Source organism: Stigmatopora argus, chromosome 14 (assembly GCF_051989625.1).
Source record: "Stigmatopora argus isolate UIUO_Sarg chromosome 14, RoL_Sarg_1.0, whole genome shotgun sequence".
Classification (NCBI taxonomy): Eukaryota; Metazoa; Chordata; class Actinopteri; order Syngnathiformes; family Syngnathidae; genus Stigmatopora; species Stigmatopora argus.
This window is the reverse complement of record NC_135400.1, coordinates 8,329,392-8,349,122: the sequence shown is the minus strand read 5'-3', so window position 1 is coordinate 8,349,122 and position 19,731 is coordinate 8,329,392. Positions and strand designations below refer to the sequence as shown.

The 19,731-nt window shown below is 37.4% G+C and overlaps 1 protein-coding gene across 1 annotated transcript; it reads right to left on the bottom strand.

Annotated features, from left to right (window-relative positions):
* Positions 1-1,041: 1,041 nt before the first annotated feature.
* Positions 1,042-17,600, bottom strand: cpt1a2b (carnitine palmitoyltransferase 1A2b). Its single transcript, XM_077618407.1, has 19 exons — positions 17,456-17,600; positions 15,141-15,283; positions 14,373-14,512; positions 12,661-12,838; positions 11,912-12,013; positions 11,676-11,813; positions 11,173-11,250; positions 10,693-10,800; positions 10,289-10,376; positions 9,932-10,127; positions 9,025-9,213; positions 8,849-8,954; positions 8,473-8,589; positions 6,923-7,087; positions 5,657-5,785; positions 4,438-4,593; positions 4,189-4,302; positions 3,756-3,848; positions 1,042-3,082 (listed from the first exon to the last, which is right to left on the bottom strand). The coding sequence occupies exons 2-19, from the start codon at positions 15,279-15,281 to the stop codon at positions 2,954-2,956; spliced, it is 2,367 nt and encodes a 788-aa protein (XP_077474533.1). The 5' UTR covers positions 15,282-15,283; positions 17,456-17,600; the 3' UTR covers positions 1,042-2,953.
* Between the last annotated feature and the right edge of the window lie 2,131 nt (positions 17,601-19,731).

Below are 19,731 nucleotides of genomic sequence, written 5' to 3'. Positions count from 1 at the left end.
AATAAAAATACATTGTTTTCTTAATAACATGCATTAGTCAGTTGATGGGGCGGGGGCGGGGCTGTAAATACGTGTTGATTGGGCATTCGTACTTAAAAAAACACATTGTTTTCATCATAACGTGCATTAGTTAGTGGGGGGAGCTGTAAATATTTTTTGGTTGGGCTTTAATCCTTTAAAATACAGTATTGCACATTACGAACATTGTGATGACATGCACTTAAGTGTTTGTTTTTTACTTCTAGACATTTAAAGAGTGGCAGTGCATTCTTTTTTGCCGTTTCATGTATGGACGTATCGACGTTCATCGCTGTCTTTTTACCGGGGAAATGATACTCCGGGCCCGGTTCTGATGTCTAAAAAGCTCCAGTATTTGTATTTAATCAATAAATGCTGTTTTCGGCTGGATTTTACCCCATTTTCGGGCAATGTTTGCACGTACGCCATTGACGTTCATTGCTGTCTTTTCCCGGGAAAATCACCCCCCGGCCCGGTTGTAATGTCTGAAAAGCTCCAGTATTTGTATTTAATCATGAAATGCTACTAGGAAGTGGATTTTACCCCATTTTTGTGCAGATTTATTGATTATTTTGTATGTGTCGCAGCTGTAGCTGCAGTAGAGGTTTAATAGCCATAAAATAGTTTTTGAGGGTTGGATTGATACGTTGAAGGCGCTACGAGAAAATGCACGGACCGCCACTGCCTTCCAATATGACAACGTAAAGTGTGGCCAATTCGTGGCATAGAGGTTCGTTCACCTGACTGCCATGTGGGCAGCTGGGGTTCGAATCCCGGTCGGGAAACATTTTCCCTTAATTATTTCTATATATCTGTAGTCAAGACTTTCCACTAATGACAAAGTAAAGTGTGGCCACTTCATGGCGTTGAGGTTTGTTCACCTGACTGCCATGTGGGAGGCTGGGGTTTTGCTTTTTGTGTGTGCAAGTTTTCCTTGTTTAGCATTAACATGCAGCTCTTCCTGTGTGCCCAGTACACTCCACTTGAGGTGGTTGCAGGAAGATAATGAAAATTTGGAATTACTGCAAATTCAGAATTGATTTTATTTCAGGCAACATCACCTCACTGAATGTTAAAAAGCATAAGTCACATAATAAACAGATGATATTTAAATAACACGAGAAAAGTGACAACAAAATAAAAATCATTTTTTACATTGGATATCCATTTTTTTAAAGACTAAAAAAAATAGATATTGTACATGAACAGTTTAAAGGAAACTACAACATCAAAATAAACAATATCCATCCCACAAAAGTTAAACTGTTAAGCAATATAGTGAAGCCAGGAGTAAAGGTTTACTAAAGAAATGCCACATGACTTTTAATGACACATTCATTTAAAAGCCTTAAAGACTTAATCTTTCCTCTCTTTTCTTTACACCATTCTTTATGCGCTCCATTACAGTTTGTAAAAACAAATTTTTTGAAGGCAAATGTAACTTTTTGTATATAAGGATATGTGTAGAGCCCTTAGATCACATCTGCATATAGTGCACCCCCACAAAGACAAACATTGCCAACCAAGGATGGGAGCATATGTTGTAAACATTAAATCTCAATTTTTTTTCACCAAAAATTTGTTTCACATTTTAACCCAATTTTTTTATCCCCTTCTTTTCTCAGAAATCAATGAGAACAAAAGACAGCAAAAGCTCAAAAGAAGTTTAACCCGTTATAAGGCAATCATTAAAGTCATTGGCTGGCCATTGGTCTATCTTTATTGATACTATGCAATAAGCCAAAAGTCAAGGAAAAAAATATCAACCTTTATTCATCTTAAAAGGTCTTTATGGTGTTAAGCTTATTTTTTTTTAATGACTAAAAATGTACTTGGCATATAAAGGGTAAACAATGTTAGATGATGAGTCAAAGTACCCTAAATAAAGTGCAAAACTTGTCTTAAATCTGTTTTTCACTTCCCTTATTTGTCCCGTTAGTCCCAAAATGCAATGTACGTATAATAATGTGAGATGGGCGGCCCGGTGAAACGAGTGGTTAGCGCGTCGGCCTCACAGCTCCGTGGTCCTGGGTTCAAATCCAGGGTTGGTCCACCTGTGTGGAGTTTGCATGTTCTCCCTGTGCCTGCGCGGGTTTCCTCCGGGTACTCCGGTTTCCTCCCACATTCCAAAAACATGCATGGCATGCTGATTGGCCTATAGGTATGGGTGCGAGTGTGCATGGTTGTCCGTCTCTTGTGCCCTGCGATCGGCTGGCCACTGATTCAGGGTGTCCCCCTGACCCAGTCAGCTGGGATAGGCTCCAGCCACCCCCGTGACCCTAATGAGGATAAAGCGGTTCAGAAAATGAGCTGAGATAAGATGAGATGAGGTAACGTGAGAAAGAAACAGAAAAAAATTCTGGCATTATCCACTGAAAAACTTGAGCTCAAACATGCTGTCATTGTTATGACTGAAAAGCATCAGACGTTGCAGTGACGTTAATTAGCTGTGGTTTTTATCAAAGAATTGCTGACAAGAACATCACCACCGCCTGTAAGACCACAGACCAAACTATTTTTGTACCATATAAATCACTACTTACAGAACAAATGAAAACAGACAGACGACACAGCGGAAAAGGAAAATGAAAGTATTCCAAAGGTTATTCCCAAAAAGAGGCCACAGTAGACAGCTATAAAATTCAAGTAAGTACCATAAACATAATTAGCTTTAAACTGAAGTGAAATTTCAAGTTCCCTTATAAACAGAAGTGTAATTATTTCATAAACACTCATTGACCACAATATTAGGTCCAATCTGAGAAGGATTCGATACTAGTCAAGTCTAATGCAATGCAGTAATGCGCACTTTGGACCGAGATTGGTAGAAAAGTATGGAGTAAATGCTTCGTCTTGCTAGTATTTTCAGTTTTTGGGTATCACTTCAAATAGCATATGATTGATTCATTGTGATTTCAGGTGAGCTTGACATTATTCACATATTCTTCTTAACAAGAGGCTCGCCTGTGGCTTTGGGCCACGAAGGAGATTTTATGTCAGCAGACAAGATATTCACGATGTCTTGAAGGGCTTTGTTTATCTGAGCTCCAAATCTGTGGGAGTCCTGAAATGTAAACCAGAAATACTTTGATGGGTATCAAAACAACTTATCAAATTGCCTGGAGCAGCATGAGTGGTGTGTGTATCGTATTTTCCGTGCACCTTCAATGAATGGCCCACCTTAATATTTGTTTTATATAAGGCAAACTGGATTATAAAACGCAGTAGTAGTGGTAGTAGGGGATTGTGTTATACTGCAATCCCTCAAATATGGCGGTTAATGTAGACCAGACATAAGCAAAAAATCGCGAAGTAGGGTCACCCATATTATAACTTTTCTTTTCTTAAGTGCTGAGTCCTAGTAGCAAGAGTGTCTTCCGCTTACGAGCTTCAGCGTGGATTTTCACATTTTTATGAACTTAATTTTTTTTTAATGATTAACAGCGGGAAAACAATCGAAGTAGTGAATTCGTGATAAATGAAGACGCGATAATCGAGGGATTACTGTACATCTACTACATGGAGCTGTAGTAAATAGTAACCGGGAACATAAACTAGATGACGCTGTAGTGGTAGTAATAGGTGTGTTCTAAGTCCACTAGATGGAACTGTACATAGTAGTACAGTAATACTTTAACATATGAGAAATTTGAGATACGGGTAAAATTCCGAGCAAATATGGCAGGCAATGACACTGATCGTGTCACATTTAAAACAAAAAGGAGTATTTTACTTACAGTCTCACCGCAGGAGTATTTGCATGACACGTGAAAGTTGATCATATCTTCACCCACAATGATGTAAGAAACGCCGTATCCATCATCAGCAACCTGAAGTGTAAAATGCTTTTATGTAGATGATTATCTATTATTTACATTTCATTACAGCAGGTCTGTGACCACACACACACTTGTACTGTAAACATCATAAATAGCACATGTATACAGAACTAGAACTAATTGCATAGTTATCATTTGTTGGCCATTGTGTCAGTGGGTTAGTCGATAAACATACCATTATCAATTATGTCAATGAAGCATGCATTTTTAAATTGCTACAAATTGCAAAATTTTCCACCAAATTTTCAAATGGCTTGTTTTTTCACAAATGCAAGAGATGCAGTAAATAAAGAGAATAATTAAAAATAATTATATATATTTTTTAACTCACTGGTCCGAATCCTCCGCCAAGCGATACAAATTCTGGGTGGTTCTTCAAGTCAAAAAGTTCCATTTGCTGAACAGGTGTCTGACTTGTGGAGAGGCGCCAAGGCTCAGACAGAACCTAGAGTAACCAATATAGCATATTTTTTTTGCCAATTCAGCTATTTTTGTGAATGCAAATGTTGGGTGGGGGGTTGAATAAGGGGATTGAATCTGCTCTTCTTGCTGCTTACTTTCAAAGTGTGCTAAAACTTACCTCCTTGAGGAACGGCGATTCCACTCCCAAATATTTTGAGACGACGTACAAGCAGAATAGATGTCTGTCAATCCCTGCTCCAGTCATGGCTAAACGATAAAGATTCTGGTGTCGCTCTGAAGCCAATTTAAAGAGGCGTCGACATTGTTCTGCTGTCTGTCCACAAGCACATACACAAAAACAATTCACTGTAATTTCAGAATTGTGATAACCGCAAATGAGATGTTAAACTGCATTTTATTGCAGGTAACAAGATGAGCTTGGATTGGTTACTTATATAATTAGAAATGAAAATGTTCATTTTCACTTAACACTTTATAGGGCACTTATTGAAATAGTATGAGGTATTATTTCTTTTAATCTACTTTGGGGTGTTATTCAATCCAATAGCAACAGGATGTGCCCCGGAAATATGCCCCAATTAACAGGAAGAAGACCTATGGTAACAGGAACCTGATATGCACAGGCAGTGTCCCAAAATCAACAGGGAGAGGGCTAAAGGAATCTGCAAGATAAGAAAATGTGTATTATGGTGGTACTGTTATGTAATTGTGTAAGTGCAACATAGTTCTTTTGTACATACTATATTAAAAATAGGTATTTTACAATTTTGTCAAAGTCAGATTGATGTGGAAGGTGAACTTGTTAACTGCATTGGGGTCCCAAAAGAAGGAAAAAGGTTTCATAGTACGGGCCAGTTATTTCACTCCATTCTATATATTGTGTATTTCCTTATTTCATAAGCGAGCATGGTCATCGGCATTGTTCAGCAAATCCATAATCACCAATTATGATTGTAAATTTCAGTACTGGGATCTCTTTCTTCTACTTTTAAATTGATGCCATAATTGCACTGGGGGAGGATGACAGCAGCTTGTGTCATAGAACACGCACCATTAAGTGTAATATTTAGAAATCCACGAATGCTCAAAATCAGTGGATGATGTACATACACATTGGACCATATCAATAATTCTCCTTTGGCATATTTTGCCTGTTGAATAATGATAAAGGGTCAAACGACAGTGGTTAGGTAACCGAAAAAAAGACTTGGCAGGTAAACTTTTAGGAGAAGTGATGTCAGTTTTGTGCAAAAAGTAAATTTCCCCAGCTTTAATTATTAATTAATAATAAGGCTAAGTTTTTAATTGGCCCAAACTACGTAGTCATTTGCCTTATAAAGGGCTAAAAACAGAAGGAACAATGATTAAAGATCTACCTCTCCACTCTCCAATGCTTTGACAAAGTCACAGCTTTCGTTAGAACAGGACCGCACAGTCTCTGTACGTCCTTCCCTGAAGAGACGGGTCATTGACGCCTCATAAGTCAGACAGAAACCACCACGATCCTGAAGAATACAAGGATATGAAAAAATTAACTTCCTTCTCAGGAAATTCCCACTGCCAAGAACGCTCTAAAGGGAATTGTTGCCTCCCTTGGGTTAGAACATTAGTTGGCCTGAATAAAAAGTTACGAAATGTTACAATACTACTATGATCTATTCTGCATTACCCACAACTACAATCAAACAATTGCTTTAAATATGTGAAGTGCAACACATGCACACACGTTTTTTTTGTTTAGTTTTGTTACTTCGAAGTGGAAGTGGAATTTCCCTTGAGCATTTCTAGGGCAATGATGGATGGGAAAGATAGGCCGCAACATGAATTGAACTTCAACATGAGCATTCACAGAAATGCTCTCGGTTCAAATGAAATGGATATCTGTTGTTCAATGAGTTAATAAGTGTCCATAGTGTATTTCAGTTTTATCTTTCTTTTCTTTTATTTTTTTTTCATTAACATTTTATTAATCTATAATTATATTGATGTGAAAACTATTTGAAAGAGTAATAACAAATTTGGTGTAGGACTCAATTATGTGCAAAAGTGCTCGAGTGCCTTAAAGGTAGAAAACCGCTAAGAGTAAGACCATTTACCATTTAATAACCGCTTAATTATGGAGCAATAATTTTCCTCAAAAAGCTTTTTTTTTGACAAAAGAACATTCATTTATATTCCGAACTGCTCCAGCCTAACCTAGCTAACTATGGGCACTAGGCGGGGGATACCCTGAATCGGTTGCCAGCCAATCACAGGGCACAAGGAAACAGACAACCATACACACGCACTCTCATACCATCACAGTGATCAACCAGCCTACCATGGATGTTTTTCAGATGTGGGAGCCTACAGGAGTACCAAAAGAAAACCCACGCAAGCCCAGGGAGAACATGCAAACTCCACAAAGTGAGAATCGACATGGGATTAAACCCTCAACCCCAGAATAGTGATGCCAACGTGCTAACCATTTGCACACTGGGCTGACAGTAGAATAGTAGAAATGAATTATCTGGGCAAAAATCGAACCTCTCATAGGTAGTTACTTGCACGATCAAGGGTTAAATAGTAGCTTTTCTGACTAAAAATACACAGAGACATTTTGGTTGTTTAGTCTAGTTATATCTTCTAGGAGTGTGTCTTACCCTGTAATATGCCAACTGCAATGCAATCTGAATGAATGCATCAGGGCTGAACCGAAGCTTCTTAATTCGTCCTTTTCCAAAGTCTTTGAAGGGGAACACATGGCAGTCTACATCGTCAGCCAAAGCCTGGGCAACAGCAAGGGAACTGCACACTTGAGCTTGAACCTTCAAATCAGAGAACAGTGTCTAAATTGGCCTTTGCTCTTATTGGCATGCGCACAGTTTACTAGAGCACAACCATGTCTGGTATTTGCCCTTGTTCATAATGTTTCACACACATGTTTTGGAACAGCTTCTGAAGGGTTTTTGAAGAAGGATGTCTAGACCTTCCACTTTATTTTTTTGATGTGAGCTCAAGAATGTTCAGTTTCAGTTTGACAGTTTTAAATTAATTTCAAGGAAAATGTTACATCAGCACTTTCATTTAACAGAAGCCATGCAATGATCTGATGTGTCTGTACAACAGTTAACACTTAGTGCCATTGACACTGATATACATCCAAACATGGCTCTTTATATCTTTCTGCTGTGAATTTAAATGAGTTTGTCACTAGTCAACAGCCAATCCATTTTAGCAGGCAGGGATGGAAGGGATTAAACCGTTTCTGAGGTCAAAGTTTATTCATGCATAGCCAAGTCAATGGTAGTCAATGAATTAACTACTAGTCATTTCTAATTTACCTTTGATGCCTGACTGTATTGTATGCAAAGTTAAATTGAAAAAAACCTAGTGGAGCGCTTCTTAAATGTGTCGCAACCCTCTAGTAGGTGACAGTGGTGCTCTTGTCTTTGCTATGATGTATGTATGAATGGCAGCAAGAGGTGGTGATAAGGTAAAGCGTAGATATTTTTACATTTCAGGCAAATTGATGCACTTAAAAAAAATTCTGTTCCTTACAGTTAATAAAGTTATTCTGTGATTTAAGATAATATGTTTCTCCCTCACTGGCTAAGGCCTGTCAATGGGCTACTCAAATAGTTTCTATTGTTATTCTTTCAAGTCTCCTCTGTCCATGAATTACTTGTCTTGTAACTTATTAGCTATGTAGCATACCTGTCAACCTCTGCCGATAACTGCCCTTATAAATGATTATGATTCCCCTTACAAACCCCCAAAAAACCTTACAAACACCGTATGAGTCGTACGGTGTTTGTAAGGTTTTTTGGGGGTTTGTAAGGGGAATCATAATCATTTATAAGGGCAGTTATCGGCAGAGGTTGACAGGTATGATGTAGTAAAGACCAGTAAGATATTGGTTATTGAAGCCCTTTATCAAAAAATCTTATGCTACTAGGACAATGACACAGGAGAGTGAATTTGTCATGGTCACTCTATTCAACATGCCAACTTTATAATCAAAGTTGAGCTGTACATAGTACTGCAGGCATGTCCAAACACATTGGTCTTGTGGAATGAAAACATGTGCATGATAGGATCAAAAGCATGCACCTGGTGGTATTTGTCTAAACATGAGTGGTGTAATGGCATTGCAAAATTCAATGAGTAATTCAATGAGTAATAGCAACAGTAAAATAGAAAACATGAATACCTCAGGCACAATGTCCCAGGTAAGCCTTTGAGGTGGTGGTAATGACCGGTCCACTTCACCCATACAATGCCCATCCTCCGTGTATCCCAGATGGAAAGCATCAGTGGCGAGTGTATACTGGAAAGAGATGTATTGAAAAGTTTCAAATTTGTATCAGGCAACGGTCTGATAGATACTAAGTCACCCATAATAGGATACAGTAAATGAAGATTCTTTTTTTTTTAGCTTCCACCGACACAGTTCAAATGGATTGGGTGTCATTAGAAGCATTCATTCATTCATCATCTGTTGGACATCTATCATCGTCGATGGCAATGAAAGTGTGAAACCAAGCCCAAAATAGCCATTTTTTGACCTGTGAGTAGAGTCCACGTACCTCCCATAGGTGAGCCACAGTTGGTGCATCAGCCCAAGAATGCTCGGCGTTCAGTCCATTCTTTCCATTCTTGTAGATCACAACTGAAAGTGATTTATCATACCATCTAGGAAAAGAAAATGTTGCTAATGATTCTGAATTATTGGCAACCATTTGTTTGCCAGTTTTGCCCTCACCTGTCATAACATTTGCCATGGAGCAGAGATTTGGCATAACGGTCCAAGTTTCCTACTGGGTCGCTTCCCCTCATTCCTTGCTCGTCATCATCCAAGGTCACAAAGAAGGCTGCCTTCTCAATGGCATCTAGCGATCGCTTGTTGACACCAGTGCTAAAGTACTGCGTTCTCATTTGTGACCAAGGAATCCTGGAAATAGATTGAAATACGTAAACACAGAAAAAGAAACAGTACACGACATGGAGTGAGGTAAGGCTAATGATCTGTAATATTTACATTTGTGCAGTACACATTCTGCCACACAGGTTTGGTTTATTTCAACAGCAATGAATTAATAGGTAGCTGCATTTCTATTACAACTTAAGTGTGTTTCCATTGAATGATTTTTAAAAAATAAGTCTGTCAACACTTGGCCAAAAAATGGGTGTGGCATATAATTAAAAAAAAGTTTTCCCCTTGCATTCTGCAATAAATTTCTATACCGAAACACCTGGAAAACCCTCCTTATAAAAGCTGGAAAAACCTGTTCGCCATAATTGGGTAGTTTCCTTTTTTATTATAAGACTTTCTAAATGGATTTAGATTCTCAATTATTATGTAAGTAGTCTGATTGGTATAGACCTCATTAAATAAGGAAAAGTACCAATATATTATAAATGTAATGCATACTAGTTTGTGCAAGTGGGTTGTTTTATACGTTTGATCAATGTAGTTATTAAGATGAAGTATGTCTCACATTGAACTGAATGAGAAAAAGTAGAATGGACAAAAAAAGTGTTTCATTCCCCCTGGGAATAAATCCCACATCAAAGTATGACATCACGCGCAGATGGTGTGTAATAAAACAAACAAAAAAAACACATTGCAACAGAGTGTGAACAGTACAAAAGTGGTCTCTGGTTCTCACCGGTCTCCAGCAGTGAGTGCTCCAAGTTTGTCTTCTCCTGGCTGTGGAGGTGAAGGGTCATCCAAGATCTTTTGAATTTGGTACTCAATCTCCCTCGGAGAGAGCAGGCGCCCAGCTCGGTAGACCCACAAGCGAAAATAGCGTCCTTTGTGGTACACTGCAACAAACTCACTGTCCAACCAGTGCTGGAGAACATCTGTGGAGTGGAATGGAATCGTTCAAGTGTTTGAAAAAATGTCAGGATTCAAGCATATGTTCCAGTTCACTGCTCATTCACTCAGCTCAAAAACTGATCACAGACTTTTATCTGATAGGAAAAGTCTACAAGTACAAGTTGTGTGGATGTCTGCATGTTACCAGTCTCAAATCCCGGAGTGCGAGTTGTGTTAAACATCCTCTCAGTCTGGGCGGCACAAAGAGGGATGACAGTTCCTGGGACACGGCTCTAATTCATGAAGACAGAAGGAACATATATATTAATAAAGGTGGGCAATTTTTATTTTCATAGAAGAATATTCAATAATTCAAAGTAAGAATAGAAAAATGGAGAGAAAAAAACGGGCAAAATAGGCATTTGTTAATGTTGTTTCTTCAGACAGATATAAAAATACGTTAACAAACATAACAGGCTGTTGTGGTCAGAGAGAAAATAAACATTGATAAGTCACGCTTGATTTTTAGTCACAGGCCCAGCCAATCTATGAAAAAAAGTGCAGAAAATACGGTAATATTATTTCTTTAAAAAACAAATTCCTACATACTGGTTTGAGCTCCTCCCGGTTGACCTTTCGTCGGTAAAGAAGCATAGCGGTAATTGTGTTGCCTGCCCTCGCAGCTTGTACAGAAGTCGGACTCACATAAAGGAAGTCCTGTTAAGTGTTAAGTGACACACAGTCATAGACAAAGTGGAGGAAACACATAGAAGAGAATTGCAAAGGATTTAAAACACCCAATGGGCAAATGAAACAAACAAGAACGCTGAAACTAATATTGAAATTTTGTGTGTCTGTGTCTGTCTGTGTCTGTGTGTGTGTATGTATGTATATATATATATATATATATATATATATATATATATATATATATATATATATATATATATATATATATATATATATACGCACGCACACACACATACACGCACATATAATATATATTTTATATCTCTGTAATTTTATGTTGGCATCATAAATAAAATGAATTTCACAGATTTTCTGGTTTAAAAAAGTACAGCTGGTTACCATGCCATAATAGTTACTGTTGACCATGATGGGACCTCTGCTGCGGAGGTAAATGTATTCCTCCCACCAGTCGCTCACCTGAAAGAAACACAGTCAAATAAAAAAAGATCTTTTATGTTTCCGGTCAATTACATCAACTATAACCATCACTTATGTGAAGGAAACAAAACACAACATGCTATTGACTCAATTTAACAGACTGGACTTTGGCTTTGGTGATAAATTGATGTTATGAATTAATCTGTGACACTTATGGCCACACTTGAATTTTGCAGTATTTGTAAATGGCGGTTTTCGACCATTAACTTATTGGATGCCGTTGATTGAGAGCGATAGACAACCAATCCATCATTCAATGCCAACCATTCCAGTCAAAACCATTTGGTTGTCTATTGCCGTCAATTGCAGTGAATGAGTTAGTAGTGTAAGGTCCATCCTAATAACAAGTGTAATACATTTTACCATGGTTGTTTTTTTTTGAGTGATCGATTTTTTTTACTTACATAATTAGTAGCCCAGAGAGCTTTAAGTTTTAAGTAGCGTTGGAGTCGATTTCCCAGGTTACATTCAAAGTCAGAGGCCAATTTTGTCATCCTTTGGAATTCAGAATCTGTCAACAAAGGGCGTGCTGACTCCAAGTACTGAGAGAAGAAAAAGAAAAGTTAAAGTTCATTTTGTTGAATCATACCAATCAATAAAGGGGATATGAATAAAGATGTGTTACTGTTTGTGCACACACCCTGCTCAAAGTGTCCTTTATGGCAGGAACAGGAAGATGAGGTAGTGATGTTTGATAGCTGTACAGTAGTGGCTTTCGACTAGATAAGAGCCTCAGTAGTGTCTGTAAAAAACACAGGATGGATTAAAATCTGCAGTTTTTAATGGTGTTTCTTTTTTAATGGTTGTTATAAATACAAAATCTGAGCTTGATTTATCACTAACGATTTTCGAAAAGTCTGACCTGCCGATCCCAATTTTTGCCAATCTGAGTTTTTTCATAAACAGCATTGTCCAGTAATATTCCAATCAACCTTGTTTATACGACACTCTAATTTGTTTTCGCAAAAAAATAGCATTGTTATTTGCTTTACAAAAAGAGAATCAGCGGGTTTAAGGAAATTGACTATTTTTAAATACCTTTTCAAGTTGAAATAATTTGAATGTGAGCCAAATGGGAGCTTCCCCGAAACAGGTATCATCTGACTATAATTCAGTCACAAAAAAGAGAGAGTTACCCCAAAAAATTACCAAACACTGATTATATGGAATGCAAATACAAATTCCACTCTTTCCTACATTAATGCACCCACCAGAGATCAGCAGACAAGACAACCGTAAAAATTATCTTGAGGTCGTGAAAGAATGACAAAACCCAATAAATACACTTATATGTTCAAAATTATGAACACATCTGTGACCAAACCCACGGATAACAGTGATGGACCAATCACAGATCCCCAGAATTTATGAAATGGCCACTTTACTTACCACCCATACTTTGGTAGTGTTGGAAACTCGACCATGTTGCTCAAACATCCATTGGTGGTAGGAGAGCAGCAGTTTAAGGCAAAACCTAAGAGCGAGGATGATGGACATCCATAGAAGTGTGCTGAAAACCAACGCAGAAAGCATCGTCTGGCCCTGATCACTGAGAGACACATGGAGACTGGAGGGAGAAACACGAAAGTGGAAGAAGAGAAAACCACTTAGTATTTTTTTTTTCATTAAATTCTGTCAAGTGATATGAACTGTTTCAGGGTCATTGATGGTGATAGACATCTAATCATGTATCTGGCTCTTTGCATCCTTCTGCTGGGATTTTAAATAATAATTAAAAAAATTCCCTTCCTTCCTGAGCCCATGCTACGAAAGAGAAAACATCTGTCCATGATGTCATGGAATATTTCTGGCACAATTTTAGAAGCAAACAGAAATAGTGAAACTGAAAGCATTTTGGCCTCTGACAGAGCTGGTTGGTTTGTTGGTTACAATACAAAAAACACAGAAAAAGAATGCGCAAAATAAAGATTTCATTTGCATGACGTTCTAGTGTGCATTTTTGCTTCTGTGTGTGAATATCTCACATCAGTTTGGTGCTATTTTTAATGATACTAGTATGCACACATTGATTTTTTTTGTGTGAAGCTGGTCTGTTTGTGTTGAATATTTGAAGATGGGTTAATGTTTGGATACATACACAACCCATTGTGTGTTTTTCTGCTTTGCTGATTATTCTTTGTGGGGTCACAGATTGCTGTACAGCCAATAAATAAATGTAAAAAAAAAAATTGACATTAGACTTGTGCTTTGCTGCCATCCTGTGGCATTTATAGATTCTTACAAATTTCCACAGTTACTATTTTTGGGGAAAAACTGTTTACGGGACACTTTTAAGTCTTTGTAAAGGTGGAATTTTAGGATTCAGTTTTAGTAGTTGATGTCCATGTGAAATATTCATTAATTTACCTGTCCAAGCTACAAATGTTTTAGTTTTTTTCAAACTTAAAACTTAATTTCTGAGATTTCTTATTTGATTTGATTTATTTAATAAGGGACAGCACACTTTAATGAACATTTTCATCTTCATGTTAATAAATATGTAAATATATAAGATTTTAGTCCCTTGTGTAGGTAAACAATGACACATAATAGACACACACACAAACACACAAGTAGCACGGTTTTAGACAGCGTTGTGATCGCAATTTTGTTGTTCTAACAGCCAAGCTTTAAGAATATTGGCGAAGAGGTTCATGAGTTCATGTATGCTAATTGCTATTGAGTGACAGGTATGTGCGGCACGGAAAGAGAAGGTGCTTTGGCTGAATGCACTCCTTTTGAAGGGAGCTACACAGTCACCTCTATAGCCAGCCCTCGTTGAGGTGTGTTAAAATGTCAATGATGAGACTATATATATATAAATTTATAGTGGGATAATATCAACTGTTGGTAGCAAATGCATCACTGTGCAGTAGTTTTATATGTCACTTTCTCCATATGATTTCTATTAGACGCTGTGAAATCACATTAGTGTGTTCGCGCAAGCAATGAGTCTAACACTGAGTCAGTGTCAGTCAAGACTGTTTAGGATGTAGGACAGAGGGCATGTGTTGGTAGCACACCCATAATACTAGTGACTCATGAGTTAAATGTGAAAGGAATTCAAATATCTGCCTTTCACTGACTTTGTGTTCATTTACCTGAGTGGAAGGTGTTGCTGTATCTTGGCAATGAGGCCCATGCTGGGATCAGAGCGCATGTACATGGTGGCTAAAATTGCAATGACGACAAATAGCCAGGATGAAGGGCTGGCTGGATACATTCCCTTGATCACCCGGTTCTGTGATAAAAAAGAGTAAAGATCATTATGATGGAGAAATCAAATGTAAAACCAGATTTCTAAATGGATAAAATATCACATTTAAGGCCATCTGACTAATCAAACTCACCTTTAAGCATATACTTTTAATCATTAAGATGTAACCTGAGGCAGCTATCAATACAGGATTGATTGTAGTGTGGTTTCAGTTAAAAATATTATCGGTATCTCATTTTGCATATATTTGACATGAATAAATAAAGGGTAGACTAGACCTGGGCAATATAATCTGTATATGAATGAATTGGAGCTTATTATTCCATTTTATTCAAATTAATTTGGGTTTAATCTGTTGCTTTTTTCGCCAAAAGTAAATCCAGCCAAAAATGATCCAACATTAGAAATTGTTTGTTTCGTTATAAAGTCATCACGTTGTCTTTGACTTTAACAACATACTTTACCTGCAAAGCAAATGGCAACATTGCAGGATATGACAGTGGAGATTAGTACTGATTATTTGACCCTAACATTGCATGTCTTGTTCAAATGGTTTTATCTTAAGGTAATGTAATAATAACAACATGAATAGATAGCACTGTGCTTAACACCATATTGATCAGGCCACGTTATACTGTATACTGTTTCTTACCCTCATGCGGCTGACACGCTTTTTCCATGATCGTACTCCTGACAGGTAGATCTGGTTCAAGGCTTGATAAGAGAGCTGCAAATCGATGCCCTCTGGTGTTATGGTGAACTGAAACGCCACGGCCTGGTGAGCCTCTGCCATTGCTATGGACACATGTGAAAATGTTAAGAATTCAGCACACACATTCTTGTACAGATTTGCAATTGTGATAAACTTTTTAAGTACCAAAGTGTACATCTAAAATATATGCAACCTATTCTTACAGCACCAACTAAGCCACAGCGCCCCAATATTATGTATACAAATTTCAATTAATAAATACAAATATAAATACGGGTATTACTGTAATGTCTGCTTTGACAGCAATTTAATTACCCACAACTGTGTGAGTGAATAAATGCATGATGGCATGTTTAAAAGAAGGAGATTTGTATATGCACTATACTTTTTTTAACCTATCATATATTATTTTGGTCACTATGCCTATGATTACCAGTATTTTTACACATTTTATATCTAATATTTACCATATAAATATGATTGAGTAAACTCCAAGACTAAAAGAATTGTAGCACATTAATAGCATGGTGTAAAAACCTTGAAAAACATTTTACTATATTATTTATTATACAAGAAGCAACCAAACTAGTCTTGTGGAGGACAGTTGAAACATCCTGGATTTCTTCCAAAAGGATAACCAGAAGCATAAAGATAATTGCTTGACATGGATCCAGATTCAAAATGATGTTAGTCCCCATAGTGAATAATAACTAAGCAGAGGCTTATGTCAAATTCAGCTAAATTAACTTAACAATATGAATTTGTTCAACATTTGAGATAGGCACTCAATTAACATAAGGACCAAATTGCATTTTTTTTTTAATTTCAACTAAAACAGACAAAACAAAAATTCAAACAGAAAAAATTATCTTAAGGGAAAATATATTGATTAAAAATGTCATGGTGTCCCAAAAAAGAAAAGTTGGAATAAGGCTCTTCTTACTAAAAATCTTCTGGGGAAGCGAGGAAACAAATTTCTCAAAATTAGAAATAGGAATGATGTTCCCTTCTTGTCAAATACAGACCCTTAAAAGTCTTGGGCCTCCTTTGTTGCACCTTGCTCTTTATGATGCGTTAAATGTTTTGGATTGCAGATTGGCCATTTCAATACCCACATACTTTTCTTATGCAGCAATGATGTTGTAATTAGTTCTGCATGTTAATGAAGATTTATTTGCCGCTCCCAGTCAAAATGAAATGGATGTCTAGTGTTGTCAATGGCAACCAATGAGTTCAATGTGTTCCCTGTAAGCATTCAACTTCTTTGGAACATTTCCTGTGTTTTGTTCCTATCCTCTCCTTAACTTATTGACTGCCATTGACAGCGATAGACGTCAAATCTGCACTGGTGCCGTTGATGGTGACAGACATCCAACCATTTGTACTGAATTAAATTTGACGTCTAGGGTCCTTCATTCATTTTCCGTTCCGCTTATCCTCACAAGGGTCGCCGGGGTGCTGGAGCCTATCCCAGCCAACAATGGGCAGTACACGAGTACAACCTGAATTGGTACCCCGGCAATAAACCAAATATTATTGTTAGGATATATCGCCCAGCCCTACTTAATATTGATGAAAAAAATACATTTTGAAAATATTTGCCATTTATATCTTAATACAGACAAATTGAATATGGTAAATAAAGCCTTTGTGTGCATGGACAATGAACCTAAGGCGTATAATATAAGGAAGAGAGCAACAATGCTATGTAAAATATCTTAAAGAATGTCAAGAATTTGTGAAAAACCTTTTATCGGCGAGTGAATACTGTTGCCTGTGCCTGTCTGTCTTGCACCCTTTAAGTCTTTGAATAATTCCTGATAGTAATTGCAATGCATTCTTAAGGCTTCTTTATGTGTCGTAATCGTGGTTAAACGACGCAACCATGCCAACCAACGACGAAACTTGTTTTCATGTGGCTTGACTCCCGCAAACCGGTTTAGTCACACTCACTATACTGACATATTTATTCTCCATCATTGCACATCCCGCATCCAGCGGTGGTGAATGCAAACCGATCCGAAAGATAAACAAACACCACATCGACCGAGGGTTTATTTAATGTGCATTAGCCAATGTACAAAGTCTCGGTTCATTTTGGACGAGTACTGGATCGGCACACAGAGCTCCATTCAGCTTTGGCACCATCTCCACCCGCGCGCAGCGCAACGAGGAATGGGCGCAGATCCTCTTAAATAAAGGCTATATACAAATCTAAGGCGGAGAAATAGAATATGATACGAGTAGAAATGTACCTGTTGGAAGGTGCTTGATTGGCGGTGTGATTTTGAGAGAAGCGTATGTATGTGCCCCTCCCTCCTAGCCGGCAGTGGAAGTGATCGCTCTTGCTGAAAACTAGCCTAGCTTGTGGCTAACAACTCATCAACGCGGCTTTCGCCCACTGCCTACAGCCAAAGATCGTCTATTATGAAGCAGAGTACCTACTCTTAGTTCAAAACAGAACCTTGCCTTTTGAGTAAGATGATGCACATTACGTTACTTACAGTAACCTGGTCTAAATTATACCATAAATAGAAGACATTCATTCCATTAAAAATATGAGAAAATTAGGTTTTGATGCGTTCTGCCCCTATGCAGGATAGTCTTGAATGTAAATGTCTAATCTGCGCAGTGTATCCATAGTGTATAGCACTGTGTCAAAGTGGCGGCCCGGGGGCCAAATATGGCCCGCCGCATCATTTTGTGTGGCCCGGGAAAGTAAATCACGAGTGCTGACTTTCTGTTTTAGGATCAAATTAAAATGGAGTATAGATGTATATTAAATTTCCTGATTTCCCCCTTTTAAATCAATAATTGTAATTTTTTAATCATTTTTTTCTGTGTTTTTAGTTCAAAAATCATTTTGTAAAATCTAAAAATATATTTAAAAAAAGCTAAAATAAACATTGTTTTAGATCTATAAAAACTGAATATTCAGGGCTTTTAATCCAGTTCTTTTAATCAATTTATTTAAAAAAAATCTAAATATTATATTTAAAATGGTCCGGTCCATATGAAATCGAGTTGACGTTAATGCGGCCCGCGAACCAACCTGAGTCTGACACCCCTGGCATAGCAAGACACTTAACTTGACTTCCTTCTTGAGTTGCACCTGAACACCATTGAACCAATGAAAGTTCCTTTGCTGCCATTCTCCCAGTTCAAATGGATGGGACATATGATCAACTCAATTAAATTTAAAGCAGAAGAATATTAAGAGTCACATGACTGGACGTCTTTCACCGTCAGTGGCAGTTGATGAGTTTAATTCAAATTATCTGGTTTATGTCAGCACACTAGCAATTATCTGCTTATTACATTAGTCCCCAAAATAATTGTTGCTGGACTATTTTTTCTTTAAAAATATTGTAAACACTATTTTTCTGCTTGAGCCATTGAGGATATTTTTACTGAACCAGCAGAGCAAAGAATACTTGCACAATTTCTCCAAAAACTATTTTCCAGCTTATGTTTCACTTTTACTTCAATTTTAGTGGTGGGTCTGAGGTGGGGGTAAACATGGTGCACATAAGGAGGGGGGACAAATGATTATGGTAGTATGAATGTCAGTAATCGTGGAAAAAATGACACAAGGGGATAATGCGGGAGAAAGTTTTATGATGACTATAGTGTTGATAAAACATCATGAGCACTACATGGGCATATATTGGAGACAGACAAAGGCATACAATGATAATGTGTTACAGTAATCAGTGTAAAATGTATACAAAGGGAAGGGGAATGATTAAATGACAACGGGTTGGGACGGGTGAGGATATTTGTTTTTTTTAAATGTAGCAATCCATTCTTACTAGTTTTGCAACTTTAAAATCATCAGATTGCATATCTCTTCTCATTTCTTTATAGGTTTCTTTCCAAATATAATGAACTTTGACATCATGCTTCAAAGGTGTATGTGTCTCTTATTTAACATTTTTTTTTCTCCAAACACTTCTGACACTCAGACCTTAAAACTGCATAGGCCACACTTCTCAAAGCCTACCTTTTAGCTTTAAAGAGGTAAAGGAAAGATGGGAAACTTCAGATGATAAGAAAGCAAAGTGATACAATGTTGAAGGTTATAATTGGGATGAAATGGAGAAAAAAACGCTCCCTTCGAAAAAGCTATGACACTTTCGGTTGAATATGTCAAGTTTCATTTTTTTTAAAGAACTAACACAACTACACAAAGAGGAAATAGTCAAAAGGACTGCTAGTAACTATTGCGATATTTCTCTTCAGTGCATGTCAGGAAATAAATGCGAACACATTAGGAATGTATATGCACCATTTTGAATCCATTAACAGAAACTTACAAATATTGTTATTTTCTTGTTGTCGTAATGTAAAATAATAAGCCAAATGGAATTCGATAGAAAGACTGCACTCAAAAAGTGTTGCTTAAAGCCAAACACAAATGTTAACATGCAGCAATAGCATGTAAAGACTTTATCTATCATTCTATTCAAACCAAAAAGTAAACAATCCCGCTAATCGCTATTTTTGCGTGGAGTGAAAGACTTTGCTCGTG

Bases quoted from the DNA above. Each gene is read 5' to 3' on its own strand.
- cpt1a2b (XM_077618407.1), bottom strand. From the start codon at position 15,281: ATGGCAGAGGCTCACCAGGCCGTGGCGTTTCAGTTCACCATAACACCA. The intron at 11,251-11,675 runs GTAAGTAAAAAA...TGTTTCTTTCAG, and splicing joins CTCTCTGGGCTACTAATTAT to GTGAGCGACTGGTGGGAGGA. The intron at 10,801-11,172 runs GTAACCAGCTGT...AACACTTAACAG, and splicing joins ACAGTAACTATTATGGCATG to GACTTCCTTTATGTGAGTCC.